Source organism: Macrobrachium rosenbergii, chromosome 16 (assembly GCF_040412425.1).
Source record: "Macrobrachium rosenbergii isolate ZJJX-2024 chromosome 16, ASM4041242v1, whole genome shotgun sequence".
Taxonomy (NCBI): domain Eukaryota; kingdom Metazoa; phylum Arthropoda; class Malacostraca; order Decapoda; family Palaemonidae; genus Macrobrachium; species Macrobrachium rosenbergii.
This window is the reverse complement of record NC_089756.1, coordinates 41,620,481-41,639,042: the sequence shown is the minus strand read 5'-3', so window position 1 is coordinate 41,639,042 and position 18,562 is coordinate 41,620,481. Positions and strand designations below refer to the sequence as shown.

The 18,562-nt window shown below is 36.5% G+C and overlaps 1 protein-coding gene across 1 annotated transcript in view; it reads left to right on the top strand.

The window, feature by feature from the left end:
* Positions 1-18,091, top strand: part of LOC136847369 (uncharacterized) — a 194,019-nt gene extending 175,928 nt beyond the window's left edge. The window contains exon 2 of the mRNA XM_067118993.1: positions 17,063-18,091. Within this exon, the coding sequence (XP_066975094.1) occupies positions 17,063-17,341 (279 nt within the window). The 3' untranslated portion in view covers positions 17,342-18,091. The remainder of the gene's footprint in view (positions 1-17,062) is intronic.
* The last annotated feature ends 471 nt before the right edge of the window (positions 18,092-18,562 follow it).

Below are 18,562 nucleotides of genomic sequence, written 5' to 3'. Positions count from 1 at the left end.
TATGTTATTGGTGCCTGCTGGAATGAAGCTTAACCTAATCTGCTCTGCATAAAAAGAGACGAAATATTCACCAGTAAGCAGATTTTATAAAACGGTATAAACTTCGACAGCTGTCGGGTAAGAATATACATTTTTTTTTTTCTCTCGCTTCTTGCATTTACTCTTTCATCTTTCTGAATTGAAAAGAGATGTTTGTGTTGGTCAGTTATAAAACGGGAAAGTGTGTACGAATGACGTTTCTTTCTCTTTTGGAATTAAAGGAGAACTTTCCTACTAGAGACACAAAATCGCTCTTGATAAATGTCGCCGAGAAATTTAGGGGAGTGATCTGGTTCCTTTCCGGGTCACTGATTTGTTTCCCAACTCAAGACTTCCATCAGCGTGTGGTATTGAAAAACGGCGTATCAGGTGAAGGGATATATAGAAAAATAATATATATGTATGTATATATATATATACATATATATAATATTTATATGTTTATATATATATATATACATATATGTATATATACATTTATGTAATATATATATATATACATATATATATATATATATATATATATATATATATATATATATATATATATATATATGTATACATGTATGTGTATATATATGTATCTTTATATATATACATATATATATGTATATATACATACATATGAAGAGAGAGCAAAAGATACGTGAGGCAGTGCTCCATAATACTCGGAAATCTGTCAACCAATACTTCTATGAGTAAACATTCTCGAGATGTAATTTATTTACACCCCGAGGAACATGCTCACATCGGGCAAAGAAACTGAGTCAAGACTAAAATAAACTTCCTCTGGAATCCAGGAAATATCCGGGTTCCCCCTGCTGCCACCAGCAGTGCTTGTTTGCCTTCGGTGCATTCCTCTCTCCGACAGAAGCTGCTGCAGGTGGCCGGGATGCCTGCAGGAGGAAATTGCAAGTCCTGCAACTGAGGCGCTTGAGCGGTACACACTCGAGTTTAATATGAAAGATGTTAAACCAGTTTCGACTGATTCTTGGTTTTGTAAGGAACTGAAATGATTGCTGTTGGTTTTGCTTTTCTACTGTGTTATGGTCAGTTAAAAATGTCTGGATTTAGGTGAAAAAAGGTCTGGATTTACTTAAAACATAAATATCTGGATTGTGTTTAAACAAAAATACCTGGATATAGTTCAGACAGAAATATCTGGATGTACTTAAAACATAAATATCTTGATTTAGTTAAGACAAAGATATCTGGATATAGTTGAAACAAAAATATTAGGATTTAGTCGAAACAAAAATATTTAGATTGAGTTAAAATATAGATATCTAAATGTAGTTCAGACAAAAATATCTGGGTTTAGTTAAAACAAAAATATCTGGATTTATTTAAAACAAAAATATCTGGATTTAGTCAAAACAAAAATATTTGGATTTAGTTAAAGCAAAGATATCTGGATGTAGTTCAAACAAAAATAACTGGAGATTGTTTAAACAAAAATAGGTTAACCGATTTAATTAAAAACAGCAGTGAAAAATAAAATAATAATAACAAAATGTGTTTACAAAGAGTATAGCTTTCCATCCAAAACAACAGACATAAATTAAGAGGAATTTACAAGCGAAATGGCGTACGGCGTAATTCGCATGAATATTCCTGTGTTATTGGTGCCCGATGAAATTAAGCTTAACATAATCTTCTCTTAAAAAAAAAAAGAAAATATTCACCAGTAAGTAGATTTTAATATGCTTTAAACTTCAACAGTTGTCGGGTACGAGTTTGCATTTTTTTTTTTTTTTTAGTTTTCTGTAAAAGAAAACTATTGTGCCGGCTTTTTCTGTCTGTCCGCACTTTTTTCTGTCCTCCCTCAGCTCTTAAAAACTACTGAGGCTAGAGAGCTGCAAATTGGATGTTAATCATCCACCTTCCAATCATCAAACATAACCAAATTGCAGCCCTCTAGCCTCAGTAGTTTTTATTCTATTTAAGGTTAAAATTAGCCATAATCGTGCTTCTGGCAACGATATAGGATGGGCCACCACCGGGCCGTGGTTAAAGTTTCATGGGCCGCGGCTCATTCAGCATTATACCGAGACCACCGAAAGGCAAATCTATTTTCGGTGGCCTTGATTATACGCTGTAGCGGCTGTACAGAAAACTCAGTTGCACCGAAGAAACTTCGGCGCATTTTTACTTGTTTTTATTTACATTACTCTTTCATCTCTCAGAATTGAAAAGAGACGTCTCTGTTGGTCAGGTACAGAAAAGGGAAAATGTGTGCGAATGATGTTTCTTACGATTTTGGAATTAAAGGAGAAATTTCTTACCAGAGAGACCAAATCGCTCTTGATAAATGTGGCCGAGAAATTTAAGGGAGTGATCTGGTTCCTTTCCGGGCCACTGATTTGTTTCCTAACTCAAGACTTCCATCAGCGTGTGGTATTGAAAAACGGCTAACAGGTGAAGGGATATATATATATATATATATATATATATATATATATATATATATATATATATATATATATATATATATATATATATATATTTTTGAAACGATTTCTTTCTTACGATTGTTTCATTGAAAAGCTGAGAATGATGTGACTAACCTCATGTCCCACTTCACTCTGGCTGCCAACCACCACTATCAGCTAAGTGCTAGGTATATATTTCACTACTTACGTCAACAGAAATATTTTTGATCTAACGGAACCTGCCAAATCACTCTGCCTCGGTGGAAAACCGCCTGGATTCGAACCCTTTTCCTCTTGCTGGTGAGGCAAGTGTCATGACCACTAACTCATGTGATCTTACTTTTTAACTGATAAATCTGGGAAGAACCTCCTGCGAAGTAAACATCAGACGCTACAAATGACCACAGAGAAGGCTCATGCGTAACACATTAGCCCTCCCTCCTACATACTGTAGTCTTACTTGGCTGTCAAATGCTTTCTAGCAGTTTATGGATGTTAATTGTCTTCCTCTTCAAATTATTTTACATGCTATCTAGTCAACTCTTTCTAAGGTTCCACATCTCCCAAATCTATGAATCTCGACACATATTTTTGTCATTAACTTATCACCATCAATTCCCTCTACATGACCAAAACCACCTGGAAAGACTCAAGAGCCATTCTGTTAACCATGATAACCTTTTTATCACACAGTTGTATGTCCACATCTCTTGCCTTTGCAACTCTGTCTGCTACAGTTACACCACACAGACAATTAATCTCAACATCTCCCACATTTTTCTTTCCATTGACATTCAACCGCCATGGTACACGTAAAGAAAGGAGAATTTTCAATTTTTGCTTCCCTTCAGATTCCTCTTCCAAAGGCTTTTGCTTTTTTCAAGTATTTTCTTTGTCGCCTATTGTGGAATTCACCTCTTCTTTCACCTGGCAATTGTCTTTTGTATTTTTTTCCCCAAATGCTCTGCACCTGCTTCTTTCAGTCTTGCATCACAGTTGCTAACCTTTATTGCTTCTTCTTGGTATCCATTTGCTGTAATAATCTGACATTTTCTAACATTCTTGGGAAAATAGATTAAAATGCGTTTTTCATGAATAGTGTCAATGTAAAGCGCTTTTAAAAGGACTCTCTCTCTCTCTCTCTCTCTCTCTCTCTCTCTCTCTCTCTCTCTCTCTCTACGTTGATGATAGAAGTCGTGAGTTAAGAAACAGATCGGTGACCTCGAAAGGGCCTAGATCATTCCCTAAATTTTCTCCTCGGCATTTACCGAGGGACATTTTATATCTCGTCCTGGAATTTTCCCCCTTCATTTTCAAAAGGAAGTGAAACAGCATTTTCCTTTTTACGCCGTTCGATAAAAACACCTCTGTTCAATTTGCATCGTTGAAATTATGCCTGAAAGTTTTAATTCTCTTGTGTTGGTTAATCCTGTTTGATAGTTGAATAGATTTCAATAATTTTATAACACTTGAATGGCCCGTCATTTTTTTACCCTTGCGCTGAGCGGATTCGGTTATGCTGCTTCGTTCGAGATCGCTTTTAAAAGTAATCCATAACTGTGATATCATTACATCACATGAGTGACGTAAAAATTCGTGTGACGAGCAAAAATATTCATGCGAGACTCTCCGGTATACAGTCTGACTGGTTATTTTGTCTCCATTAGCGTTTGTTGATTGAGGTAGAGAGCAGTTCGTTACCCGTACGTTGTTATCGATGTTATTTATTTTTTTTCTATGTGTTCCAGAATTCATTATTCGATAAAAAAGAGATAATCTTAGTAGGCTGTTTTTGTTATTTGTTAATACTTCAATTTAGTATCATGATCTTTATTACTGTCAATATTATTATTATTATTATTATTATTATTATTCCAGAAGAAATCCTCAATGATGTCAGTACCATTATGTTTAGAAATAAATATACAAAAAGAGAGTTTTCAAGAACCTACTCGATTCTACTTGACAAGGAGAATCGATTCTTGAAGGCTCTCGTTTATACAATTTTTAGAATATACTCTATATATATATATATATATATATATATATATATATATATATATATATATATATATATACATATATATATATATATATATATATATATATATATATATATATATATAGCAGGTTCTTGAACGTGGTAAAATTCCAGACATTATTATTTCTTAGAAATTAACAGAGGCACAGCCGAGCTTTCAGGAATACGTAACTTTTCCCATCATCAGGGTCACTTATCTTTATATATATTTTAATATATATTGTTACGTGTCTATTTTACCACGTCTTCTATATCCTGTTCCTCCTTAAATATTTTCTATATTATATATATATATATATATATATATATATATATATATATATATATATATATATATATATATATATTTCAACATTTTAGTGCCTCATGTGATTATTATTATTATTATTATTATTATTATTATTATTATTATTATTATTATTATTAATTTGTTATTGCCGTCAACAAAAATATTCAGAAATATAAAAACTGAAGAATTTGTATGCAAACAAACCGCACATCACATAAACGTTTTATTGCACGAGGCTTTTACCGTCAAGCACCGCCAATTGTTTAACCTATCATGTCGACGCTCATCCAACCTCTCGAGTTTTATGCCCCGCCAGGCGAAATTGTTTGATATCTATACGACGCCCTCAAGTGGAAATATATCGGCAACGTGCATGCTTTACCTAAAGGATTTGTCTCCGTGGGGGTAGTGCCGTCAGTGCGCCTCATGCGGTGCGCTGTAGGCATTACTTCAGGGTCTTTGTAGCGTGCCTTTGACCCCTAGCTGCAACCCCTTTCGTTCCTTTTACTTTACTTCCTCTGTTCATATTCTCTTCCTTCCATCTTGCTTTCCACCCTCTCCTAATAGTTGTTTCATAGGGCCACTGCGAGGTTTTCCTCCTGTTACACCTTTCAAACCTTCTTGCTCTCAGTTTCACTTTCAGCGCTGAATGACCTCATAGGTCCGAGCGCTTGACCTTTGGCCAAAATTCTATATTCCATTCCATATTAAGGATTTGCAGGCATCCTCGATAAGGCGTTCTCCAGGCAAGAGGGGTCTGTGTATTATATTATTTTTTTTGTTCTGTCTTTGCTAATTTCACTCATGATGGACTGTGGTTGGGTTTAAGTGTCACCACGCTGAAGAAGAAGCATGACGCTCCGAAACTGTATGTGGTTGTGAATATATTATTTTGTTCTCCAATTTGTGTGTCTTTTTTTTCGAGTTTCGAAGCTCGATACTGATCTGTTGTCAACAAGTGGGGTTCGTTTATTATGGAAATAAATTCCCGTGGTGGCAGTTGTTGGACTTTAATCACATTTTACTTTTTGGTTTAAATTTCTTAATATTAACATGTAAAGTTGCGTTTTCCTTTATTTTTCTTTTCTTTTCTAATGATTGATATCTTCTTTGTATGTTTCCTATTGCCTTCCATTGCTTCTTTCAAATGAACGCCATACCCCGTGGGCTTGTCCCATATGAATAGGGTTTATCTTCTGAATAATAATAATAATAATAATAATAATAATAATAATAATAATAATAATAATAATAATAATAATAATACTGTATTGCAACTTGTCAAGTTTATAGACACGCAAATTCTTAATAAATTGTTTGATTTCCTCATTATTTTGTGATGATTTCAGACGAAGTTTTAATAATCTCGCATTTAATTTCAGAGTGGCGCATCCATTCAGGCGAAATACGCACGTACATTTTTTAGGAGCAGGCATATATCTTCCTCATTCTAACACAAATTTGTAACTATCACCTCAATGAGAGGGACGATTTTTATGAGTGGTGTACGGCTTCTCTCCCTCTCTCATTCAATTATTGACGCTGACAATATACTTTCAGTATTCACTGATCTCACAGAAAGGTTTATTTACTTTAAATCAAATGTGTGTGTGTGTGTGTGTGTGTGTGTGTGTGTGTGTGTGTGTGTGTAGAGAGAGATATGAGTGAAAGAATATGTGTGAATTATGCATGACATTTGTAACTAAAAATTAAAATTGCTAATTCCATTCATGTGCATATACGTATTCATATATAATCATAAGTACTCACAGCTATACTATTCAGTATAATATATATATATATATATATATATATATATATATATATATATATATATATATATATATATATATATATATGTATAGTGTGTGTGTGTATACAAACACTTTACATCTGATTATACAGATGACTATCGTGAAATGTTTGTGAAATGAGCACAAGGTCAAGAATTCCACCGAACTTTTCCTACTCTGCGATCTCGTAACTTGACCATAAAAACCTGCAGTAAAAACCCGAGTGAATTCATTCCTACGGTCTAGCATCTGAACCCCGCCCCTTTCCCCAAAAAGGGCCACATACCAGCCAATCTCCCCCATCCAGGGGAACCATACCTGAAATGCTTGAAATAGCATCCCAGGCTAGAGTACCTGACCACCCCCGCAAGACCAACCATAACATACCTATCCCCTGGCTAGAGGGGCCCCGCTTGCTATACCATACCAAGCCTATACCCACCCTGTACCCCTGGGCAAGCAAGTAACGTCTATCAGCCAGCTTAACCTCCCTATGAGAGGGACCTTCCTAACCCTTCAAGCATCGTAGGACATGGTACCTAACCAACCCCCCTCCCACAACCGTCCCCTCCCAACGCAACTGAAGTCCATCTAACCAGCTTACGGTCCTATCCATGGAAGCCTTACCGTACCAGCTCCTGTCCACCTAGCGGCGCCCTGGCCAATTATTTGGACAGGACCCTCTCCCCCTTCCACCACTTCTCCGCCCCATGCGGCCATTCGCGAACGTACACAGCCGACGGAATTAGCGTCATTATTCTAAATTGGACGACAAGGGAACTACTTTTGTTAACCATTTCATCGCCAATGGGGGAAAAAAGGGAAAACATTTTTTTTCGTTTTCATAAAATCGTTTCCGCGGATAAAGGGTTCGCTTGTTTGCTTCCCATTGTGTGATTATTGTAGGTGCGGTGCTTTATGAAATGAAGCATTTTTTTTCGTATAGTCAAAAGGTTTCGTTTCACCGAGTTCCATGAAATATTTTTTGGTGTTATGGACACGACTGCGTTTTCATTATAATGTGCGTGTGGCGAAGGTCGTTTTGTTGTGTCCATAGATAATAGATAATATATTTTTGCAATTATACAGTAGTTTTTGAAGTGAGTAACAATAATAATGAAAATAATAACAAGTTATGAGGATTATTGGAAAACCCGAAAGATTTAGTAATGAACCAGTTTCAATGAATGGTGGACAACCGGAAGCGGTTTATTTTGCATAGGTATATTTGAGAGTAAACATAACTTATGATAACATATGACTGTACGATGTGTGAAGAGGCAAGTCACAGAGTGGGTGAACCGAAGACTGGGAAGAACCTCATAGTGTCTGTGGAAGCTGAGGTGGGACGTATGAAATTGTTGAGCCATCTCTCCTTTTTGGAAATGAAGTACGGATGCGAAATGCAAATCAAAATGGAAAACTGCAGTATCTGCAAAAATACAAAACTGAGAAAAATGGTAGAAAATGCAGTTTTCCCTTGCCTTACTACTGGTTTTGCAGATACTGCAATGAGACCCCTCTAGCCTAAATGCTAGTGGAAAGCATCGAAGAATCACTCTGAAACTGCAGTAACTTGTGTATTAGTGTTTCACGAGCCCAATAGGTGGCATATCTCAATTTCGAAAATTTTGCAGATACTGCAGTTTTCCATTTTAGGGCAGTGTTGTGATGAATTGTTTGCGTGACATATGCGTCGGAAAAAGAACTGAAAGGGTGAAAATGTGAAGATAAATAAATAGAATTGGTAAAAATGGTAGCGTACATGAAAGGATGAATCAGACTGCTTTGAGATGGTTTGATCATGGGGAAATATTGGGGGACGACATGTTGGTGACATGAAGTTAACTGAGAAGTGTTTGGAGGAGGAGAGAGGTTATTAAGTGCATGCAAGACTAAGGTGTATGTTGCAGTATGTGAAGGGGAGTTCTCACTCTGCTGATGATGTATGAAGCGGCTAATGTTGTAGAAGTTTTGTGATCAGGAAGTTCATCCACAACAAATTAATTAAATAACGAAAGGGGATATGGTCGTTGTGTTTTTTTTCTCTGGGTACGAATGCACGTGCGTGTCCGTATCTCATTCTGATGCATATCCATATCCATATGAATGTGAATCATCATGCAGAAATATCTGCAAATAACATTAGTGAAATACTGTGCAGAAGAATTCACAAATTACTGGAAGTTGTTATTATTATTATTATTATTATTATTATTATTATTATTATTATTATTATAAGACTAACAACGAACATATAGCCTACCAGTATATAATCCAGTAGCAGCACGACAATTCACCTCTAACTAAAAGGATAAATTCACCTCTAACTAAAAGGAAAAGCGAAGCAAAACGAGTAACAGTAAGAAAGGCACTTAAGCGAGGCACGAGCCAGCTATCTGTTAAGCGCATTTTTACTTGCCTTCGGGTTACGTCGCTCCTGCGGTGCACAAGTTTGACCATTAAGCACCGCCCAGAGACACCTTGAACCAAGTGACACTGGGTTTTGCCCCAAATGCTTCACTTTGGATTCGTCTCTTGTACAGAGTTCTCGCCTTAATTTCTTATCTGTGTCTAAAGTAATTTCGGAAATTTTACTCAAGACCTTGAATTGCACTGTAGTTTGAAAATTCGGGATTCCTCAAATAAAATATTCCTATTCTGTATTTTAGAGAAACTTATTTTTAACCTATTTTGCTGTAATTCTCGAGAATTAATTTACGAAATTCTAGATAATTCTACTTGATAATAGATAAACATACCTTTTTCACAATCTTTACATAAAGGCTATCACTCGTAGGAGATAAATCATGGTACCATACTGTAGATTAAAAATTCACGTTTGCTTCACCATTTCTCGTTTGTCGAATATTTTTGACTGAATGAAATTTTCTTTATATTATAAAATATGAGGTCATTCTCTAAATGCAGTCAGTAGTAGGAAATAATTCTGAAATCATTCCGTAAAGTCTAAAAATGGTTTATCCCTAATTTTCTGTCATTCGGTAAACATAATTCATGAAATTCCACCGAAGTTTGAAATATTTTGCGCTTTCCCCCTAATGTTCTCTCATTTGCTGAAAATAGTTTATGAAATTATTCTGCAAAGTCTAAAACGATTTCATTAACACTAATACGCAAACAGTTCTGGGTAATGATTCGCATTCCTATGGTTTTGAATATTCATTCGAATGGGATGCGGATGATTCGCATTTCTGTGGATGTGAATATTGATTTGGATGGAATGGGGATTAGTATGTGCATTCGTACCACATCCAAGATCGGAGGGCATCATCCATGTATCATTATCCAGCTAAATCGAGGTGAACTGTCAAAGCTGCTCCTCCTCCAACCAGTGAGTCTTCTTAATGTAAAAGACCGACGGTTTGTATATCGTATCAGAACAAATCACAGTTTTTAAAAGTAAATTGTAATTTTTCTATCTATATATACAAAGGTTTACTAAATAGAAATAGTAAATAAGTGTCTTTAAACAAAATGAAGTCTTCTGAAACAGTTTCACAGTTTTCCTCACCGAATACAATTGAATTTTTTCGTAGAATGGATACTTTTGTTTATGCAAAAAAGGATCCTGTATTCTCACCCGTATTGGGATTCATCTCAAAATTTGATATGCCCGACTTAGGCCCTTAAGACACCACTCCACAAAATTTCATTGAAATCAAATTTTGTTCTTTGAAAGGTCTTGTAGACAGAAGAGAGACAAGAAAGCGAACAGCAAGGGATAAATACTTAACTTCCGTCCAACTAGGTGACTTTTTATTATATGCTTTTATTTAGTTTTTTATCTGTTTGTTTGTTTGTTTGTCTTGGTCAAATCTTGTAACTCAATTTTCGACCTGTTCCCTTCGTCCGATGGACTTGAAATTTTGCATGGTTACTTAATCCCGGTGACATTACAACCTTACATGATCAGTAGGTCAGCAGTGACCTCTAGTAACCCTACAGTGACCTCCTTCAGTATCTCAGGATTTGTATGAAACTTCGGATTTTTCACAACTTCTTTGACTCGGTAAATAACTCTACGGATTTTTCAAACCTTCTTTGGCTCGACATGATATCAGTTTCGTTAGCTACAATCATAAATCGGTTACAATTTCTGTCAAAACTAAAAAGTATAAAATAATTAAATAAAAATTTAAAACAATGCTTTCATTAAAATGCATTAAAAAGTGAAAAATTAATTTTTTGAGACACACCAGGATTTTCTTGCAATTAATCATGTCTACAAAAATAAAAGCGTGGCCGCCAAACATGGAAGGAAATGCTACAAGAAATAAAAAATATATATATATATTTCTTTTCCTGTAGCATTTCCTTCCATGTTTGGCGCCCACGGTTTTATTTTTGTAGACATGATTAACTGTAAGAAAATCCTGGTGTGTCTCAAATGATTTACTTTTCACTTTTTAGTGCATTTTAATAAAAGCGTGTTAATTTTTTTTTTTTTTTTTTAACCAAAGCTGCGTTCGACTGTAGTCAACTGGAAGAAAACATGGTCAGAGGTGATCTCTTCAAGAGATCAACAAAATTGACAGTTTTGAAGGATGCATAATCAGCTGTTCAAACACCAAGGTTGCATAATCATAGATATCACTGAAAGAACATAAATGGGTAGATATGTTTTGTTAAGGGATAAATGGACTGATATATAAAATTTTCTGCGTCAGTGGAAGTGCTCAAGATTGGGTCAGGATTCGATGTAGGTTTCGGTTTTGAAGATGGCGTGTCTTACTTTCATAACTCATGCTTCTCACTCTTAATAAGTTAATACTACCAACGACTCGCGTTTACAAATTTTTGGTTTATTACTGAAGAATCTGGAAAAATTCCTAAAATATTTTCCTTTTGTATTCAACGCTATATCTCTCTGCCATATTTCATTTTGTTTTTAAGATATTTTTTGAGCTCACTTTACATACCAGAATATTTGTTTTTAGCTCTAGAGGATAACACTATTTGATTCGTTATTATAAGTACCTGGCGTCACAACACCAGTGGTCATTAAGGCGTAGGAAAAAGCGGTTATCGCCTCAGCCGGTAGCGTAAAGGATGCTATATATATTACAACTGTTAAACTTGAGTTAGGAACTTCATTCATAAAGATACTTGGAATTCCCAGCAGCAATGTCATTGAGCTTTAATGAGCACAAATATCCTCCTTGATAAGAGAAAGATTTCGTCCTTTCTCTTTAGTGCGTTTAATACCTGTCCTAAACTTGTTTCGACTTTCTTCCTCCCTCTTCTCGAAAAATATGATATAATTAGTATACCAACTTTTCTTATGTACCCTGAATAAACGTACTATCTCATCCTTGATCAGTCTCTTCACTTGCATAAATTTTTTTTAACTGTCTGTTTTTATCTCTTACGATTCTCGTCCTTTCAGGCTTTTTCATTATATTCACTTCTCCTTTAGTCCATTTCAATAGATTTTAGTCTTCTCTTTCTCTCCTTTGTTGTTCATTCAGACCCACTCTTCACGTCCGTAAATGGCTTGGCCGTCCCTTCATGCATTTGAAATTTTTGTCCCAACTTGCCATCTTGCTTCCTCTCTTATTTCGCGTGTGCGCGCGCGCGCGTGTGTGTGCGTGCGTGTGTGTGATGCCTGAGACTTGAGTTTAAGCGCATATTGTAGGGAAATAACATTGGACATTTAGTGCGGAGAGTGGTCACATTTATTCACGCACTGTCATATATATATATATATATATATATATATATATATATATATATATATATATATATATATATATATATATGTGTGTGTGTGTGTGTGTGTGTGTGTGTGTGTTGTATGTATATGTATGTATATATATATATATATATATATATATATATATATATATATATATATATATATAGACATATATATATATATATATATATATATATATATATATATATATATATATATATATACACGTGTGTGACGCCGCTATCAGGGTTCGTAACACACGAAACCTTAATTCCGAGATTCGTGAACCAGGGTACCTCGAATGTCCCTAATCCTCACTCTGGCAAAACCGTGCTTACTCTTTGGCATCCAATTAGCATCCGGACCTGCTCAAAGTAGACCGTACAATGATTCCTAGAGCGCTAATACCCTTCCCTGCCGCGTAAGCGGATAGCCCAAGCCTAGAGGACGTGCGAGAAAATAAAAATGAATTGAATAAAGGAATAATCCGCCGCAATCCTTTCCCCTGCGGTCCTGCGTAGCCGAAAAGATTCTTTCTTCAGCAAAGGTCGGGGAGCAATCGCTAAGCTAAGCCGCACCCACTCTGCCTCGCTCCTTGGAAGAACCCAACTTGACACCTCGTGAAAAGAGAAAATAAAGAAAATTCCTTTTCGGTATTCGGAGAGGTTTATTTTTTATATTTTTATTTTTCTGGGGGCCACACTTCCTTCCTTCCTCGGTTAAATATCTTCGACGGAAGAATATCGAAGCGATGTGCGTCTTAGTGGTATGGGTTCTGGAACTTGTCTCTCTTGCTGAAATTTGTTCTGTAGTTGTAAGAAATCTTTTTGTCATAGTTTTTTCTGTAATTGCATACATTAAATTACTGTTACTGCAGAAGCAAATTCTCAGTTGGGATTCCTTTGCTGATTGTTAATACTGTGTAAAAGGATACATTCTTAATACATAATAATATTTAGATAATGCAAGAAACGGAATGTCGACGGGGTTGATTCTTGTTGAAGATTACAACCTTTTAACAGAAAAGTTAAGTTTTTTTATACAGTAGGTTGCCATTTCTCGGCTTTTCCTTGCAAGTGATACCTTACCACGCTGATCACATAGCATCAACCAATTTATCTCTTCTCTCTCTCTCTCTCTCTCTCTCTCTCTCTCTCTCTCTCTCTCTCTCTCTCTCTCTCTCTCTCTCTCCAGTGTGTATATATATATATATATATATATATATATATATATATATATATATATATATATATATATATATATATATATATATATATATATATATATATATGTAATTATATATATTATTTCTGTAATTGCAGATAGTTATATATGTGTGCATAATTGCAAGGGATCTATCTCTCGCTCTCTCTCTCTCTCTCTCTCTCTCTCTCTCTCTCTCTCTCTCTCTCTCTCTGTTAGTTATATAATTACGAAGAATTACGTTCATAAGTGTTGTTTTCTTTAGGCAATATTCTGCGTGGCCCAGCGAAAAAAGAATTACACCCTTTATACAAAATTTCCACTCTGAAATTATAAAAAAAAAAAAAAAAGCGAAAATGGCATTTCCCCTCGCTTGAGACAGGAGTCACGCAATGTAACATGTCACGCAGTCCAGAAATCTCCATTATGAATAACCAAAGAACTCTTGAGAAGCGCCATTTATTGATTGAGTGGGGGATATAATTATCGTTCTTTGTTCTTCGTGGCTTGTACTTTATTCTTTTCCCTATTATCTCCGATAATTTACGCCGTGGAGTTAATAAAATAATTAATAAAAGGCGCCGAAGTTTCTTCGGCGCAATCGAGTTTTCTGTACAGCGTATAATCAAGGACACCGAAAATAGATCTATCTTTCGGTGGTCTCGGTATAATGCTGTATGAGCCACGGCCCATGAAACCTTTAACTACGGCCCGGTGGTGGCCTATCCTATATCGTGGCAAGAAGCACGATTATGGCGAACTTTAAACTTAAATAAAATAAAAACTACTGAAGCTAGAGGACTGCTGTTTGGTATGTTTGATGATTGGAGAGAGGATGATCAACAAACCAAGTTGCAGCCCTCTAATCTCCGTAGTTTTTAAGATCTGAGGGCGGACAGAAAAAAGTGCGGGCGGACAGACAAGGCCGGCACAATAGTTTTCTTTTATACAGAAAACTAAAAATGGATGAAAGGGAATTGTTTTATTGAAAAATAAGATATCGCCATTTGTTTTTGTTTTTTTTTTTTCTTTAAAAAAATGTATTTGACAATACACGTCATAATATGAATGAAAACCTTAGGGGAAAAACTCATGGGCATTGTAATGCTAACAATCACAAATGCCGTGGTTATTCATGGTCGAAACAAATGGAATTTAATTCACATGGATATCACCATTCTCTCTCTCTCTCTCTCTCTCTCTCTCTCTCTCTCTCTCAGCTGAAATTTCATTCCATGTAATTTTTTGGATATGCAGCGTATGAGGCAGAAGTCAGTGGTGTTTTTCTTTTACATAATAGTTAATTAATTATAATTTTTCTTCTGTGAATGCCACCGTGATTATCTACTGTGGAAAATTTAGGTCTTTCATCTAAGAAAATCGGAGTTAATTATTTCGGTATAAGATTCAGTTGCCACGAAACCTATCTTGTATCTTCGTTTTTCATATTTTTTCCTTGGAATTAATTATTCTCTTTGATGAATCGTAGAGAATTAGCATGGACGCCTCAAGTCGTTGTATTTTGTACTTATTTTGTTATGCATGTTGTATTTACGTATGACTTTGAGCTGAGGTAAAGAGTAATGTTAATATTACTAATCACTAACCTTGTTGTTTCTCCCTTGCACCCTTTGCCGCTCACTCTAAACTCCTGAGGTTTCTTGCATGTTTTTTTTATTCAGCACCTTTTCCAAAGTTTCATTTTCTTAAGAGACGTTCGCTAATATGGCTGGTTGACTGATCTGCCAAGTTAATCAACGTTTGGTGTGACCATTGCATGGATAACTAACCGTCAAGAAATGGCAGGCGCAGTCAGCGCTTAATCCCTTGAACATCCTTGATGGAAGTAATCCCATCCCAAATGCTTGCTGACAACCTTCGGCCAACTTGTACACGAGAAAATAATGCGTAAAAGTCTACGGTATCTACTCTCCATATTTCACTGTCCTTTTTCTCCAGTAACCTGTAATTTTTTAGATTTAATTCCACTGGAAAGTTTGACCCCATCAAAACATCCATACTTTCCGCTTCCTATTTAATTTTTTATTCTCTGTCTCTCATCTTTTATCACGCAGCTCTTTGTCCCCATCTTTTGTGGCAGCCACTTTAGGCGGGATGCACCGCTCCATCACAAGGAAAGGATAAGGAATCTCCTCGCGGTGAGGCATCTTGTTTAGAGAAGAGCCTCTGCTCATGTCTCTACCTGAGGGGAAAACTTTCCACTCTTGTTTAGCCTCCAACTTTTCTTCGCTCGTCCCTTTAGCTTCTTCCATCTTTTCTGCTCTTCTCCTTCTCCTCCTACTCGAGGTCGTCTTACATCCACACCGCCATCCTCTCCCCTCATCCTCATCCAGTGCTTGCTTCTTCTTCCCCTTCTTCTCCTTCTTCTTCTTCTTTCTGATGCTAGATAAAGACGAAGGACGCAATAAGAAAGCATTCCCTTCTCGGGGACCTTCATTTTTCTTTTAGACCGCAAGCTTTTACGGATATAAACGTTGCTTATATATGGCCACACATTTTTATTGCTTCTTTAAAGAAAAATATATATTTTGCTCCTCAACATTACTTTAGGATAGCGGCAGGCTTTAGAAATATATGTACTGTAGTATATGCATGTATAAATGTATGTATATATATATATAATATATATGTGTATATTTGTGTGTATATGTGTGTGTGTGTGTCCGCAGGGATGGAAATACGAGAGGACCAAAATAAGAAGGGTTTTAATATCCAGGAAGCACAACAGTGCTGGAAAGGTATGGGTGAATGGCTCGGTGTTCTATGTGAAAGGGGTTCAATGTACTGCTAATGAGCTTTCTGTGTAAGTGTTTGAAAGGGAAATGTTGTTGAAGTTTGGCTGCACTGGGGTTTCATCCAGGATTCAACCAGTTATTGTTTGAATGTTGAAGTGACCGTTGTTTGGTATTTCTCTTGATCCACTCCCTGCAACATTTTATTGGGCGTGGAGCTAGCAACCTCATCCCAGAAGAATTGCTGAGAAACCAGATGGTTCGCGCCCTCTGGAGCCAACCCTTCTAAGGGGAAGAATGCGTAAAATATAAAAATTAAATATCTTTCTTGCGTTCCAGTGCAACAACTTTTTATTGCTCTTATTTTTCTGATGAAACTTGCGTCATGTTTTCTTGATATAACCTTCCTTCCCGTAGGAGGCAGAACTATCCCTTTCTTGTTTGTTAAACTTAACCCTTCTGTTTTCTTTTTTTGTTTTTCCTTTGCTTCTGTAAACTTGCAGGCTAAAATAGTCAGTTCTCTGAATTATGTTTATTTCGTTGTCTTTAGGTACTGAATAGAAATACTTCTGTGAAAACTCATTAATTCATCTGTGTTACATTTTAATTGAGAATGAGAGATATCACGACTATTAAAAATTTCCAAAATATCCATTGTTTAAGTGAATCTTATCTTTTGTCACCAGTCTTATATTTAAGTATATATCTAAGGAACGTAACGTATATGTTAATTATACTCACACAAAGTAACGACCTGAATCACTAAGCCTTTTTCACGCTTGCTCTTCCTCAGATGGAGGGCTTCACCGTCCCCTACGAAGTGCTGTGGTGCCAGTGCAGGGGCAACGCCTCCGCCACTCCGCACATGGTCCTCATCCACAACAAAGTGGCGCGCATGCACGCCGACGCCCAGAGCCACGGCCTGCTCTACGTGGGCGTTGTCCTCACCCTGTACGTCGTGGGACTCATCCTCATCATCATAAAATCCGGGAGCTCCGAGAGACACTCGGCCATGTCAGCCATTTCCTTCTGCTGCTCGCAAGTTGCGTCCAGCATCACCAGAAGGAACTGATGACGTCATCGGTAGTCCCGCTCCCCCCCCAGCCCCTTGCCACGTTTTCTTTACTTTTATGGGTCACTTTTCGAAAGTTTATATGTCGGCCTCACTGTTTATAGCTGTCTTGGATTAAAACTTTTTTTTCTTTTTTTGTAAAGCAAACGCATGAATTGTTTTTTTTTCTGAGGGGTGCAGTTTTAAGTTTTCAGAGGATGGCGTTTGTTTTTTTTTCTAAATTTAGTAAGGAAAAAGGGAAGAGTTTTTTATTGTAGTTTGTAGGTTTTGTACATAAATATATATACTGTACACTTTCACGCATTAAATTTTAAATGTGATTATGTAGTTGAGGTAATAACTGTTCCGTTGCATAGCTCCGTTTTTATAAGAAGCAAATTGTAAATGGTGCTTTAATTTTAGTAAATATTAAAAGAATTGTGATCATCACATGGTGTAAAAAAAATTATGTAAGAGTATTTAATTTGCGTACTTGATGTAAAACTCAGGCAACAGTGAGAAATTTGCCGAGACCACAGTGACAGACATTTATTTTCTTTACTTCATATTGCCTTGGGCACCGCAGATTGTTGGAAAGGAAAAGGCACATCCCCAGAATGATGAAAGTGACACCTTGCGTTTCAGCTGATACTTTCTTTAATTCATACAAACACCAAGGTGTTCACGTCGTTAGGGAAGTCTCCTGAGAGTGAATTTATGGTCAATATTAGCAAGTAAAAAGTGCGCCGAAGTCTCTTCGGCGCATTCGAGTTTTCTGTACTGCCTCGACAGCGTATAATCAAGGCCACCGAAAATAGATCTATCGTTCGGTGGTCTCGGTATAATGCTGTATGAACCACGGCCCATGAAACTTTAACCACGGCCCGGTGATGGCCTATCCTAAATCGTTGCCAGAGGCACGATTATGGCTAACTTTAACCTTAAATAAAATAAAATCTACTGAGGCTAGAGGGTTGCGATGTGGTATGTTTGATGATTGGAGGGTGGATGATCAACAAACCAATTTGTCTCCTTCTAGCCTCAGTAGTTTATAAGATCTGAGGGTGGACAGAATAAAGTGCGGACGGACAGACAAAGCCTGCACAATAATTTTCTTTTACTGAAAACTAAAACTGAGAAAAATGCAGCCCATTGGCAATCAATTGATCACTATGCATGGAAAATGGCCATATTTGGATAGTTGATCGCAATCCGGCCATTTTGCAGGGAGGGGGACCAAAA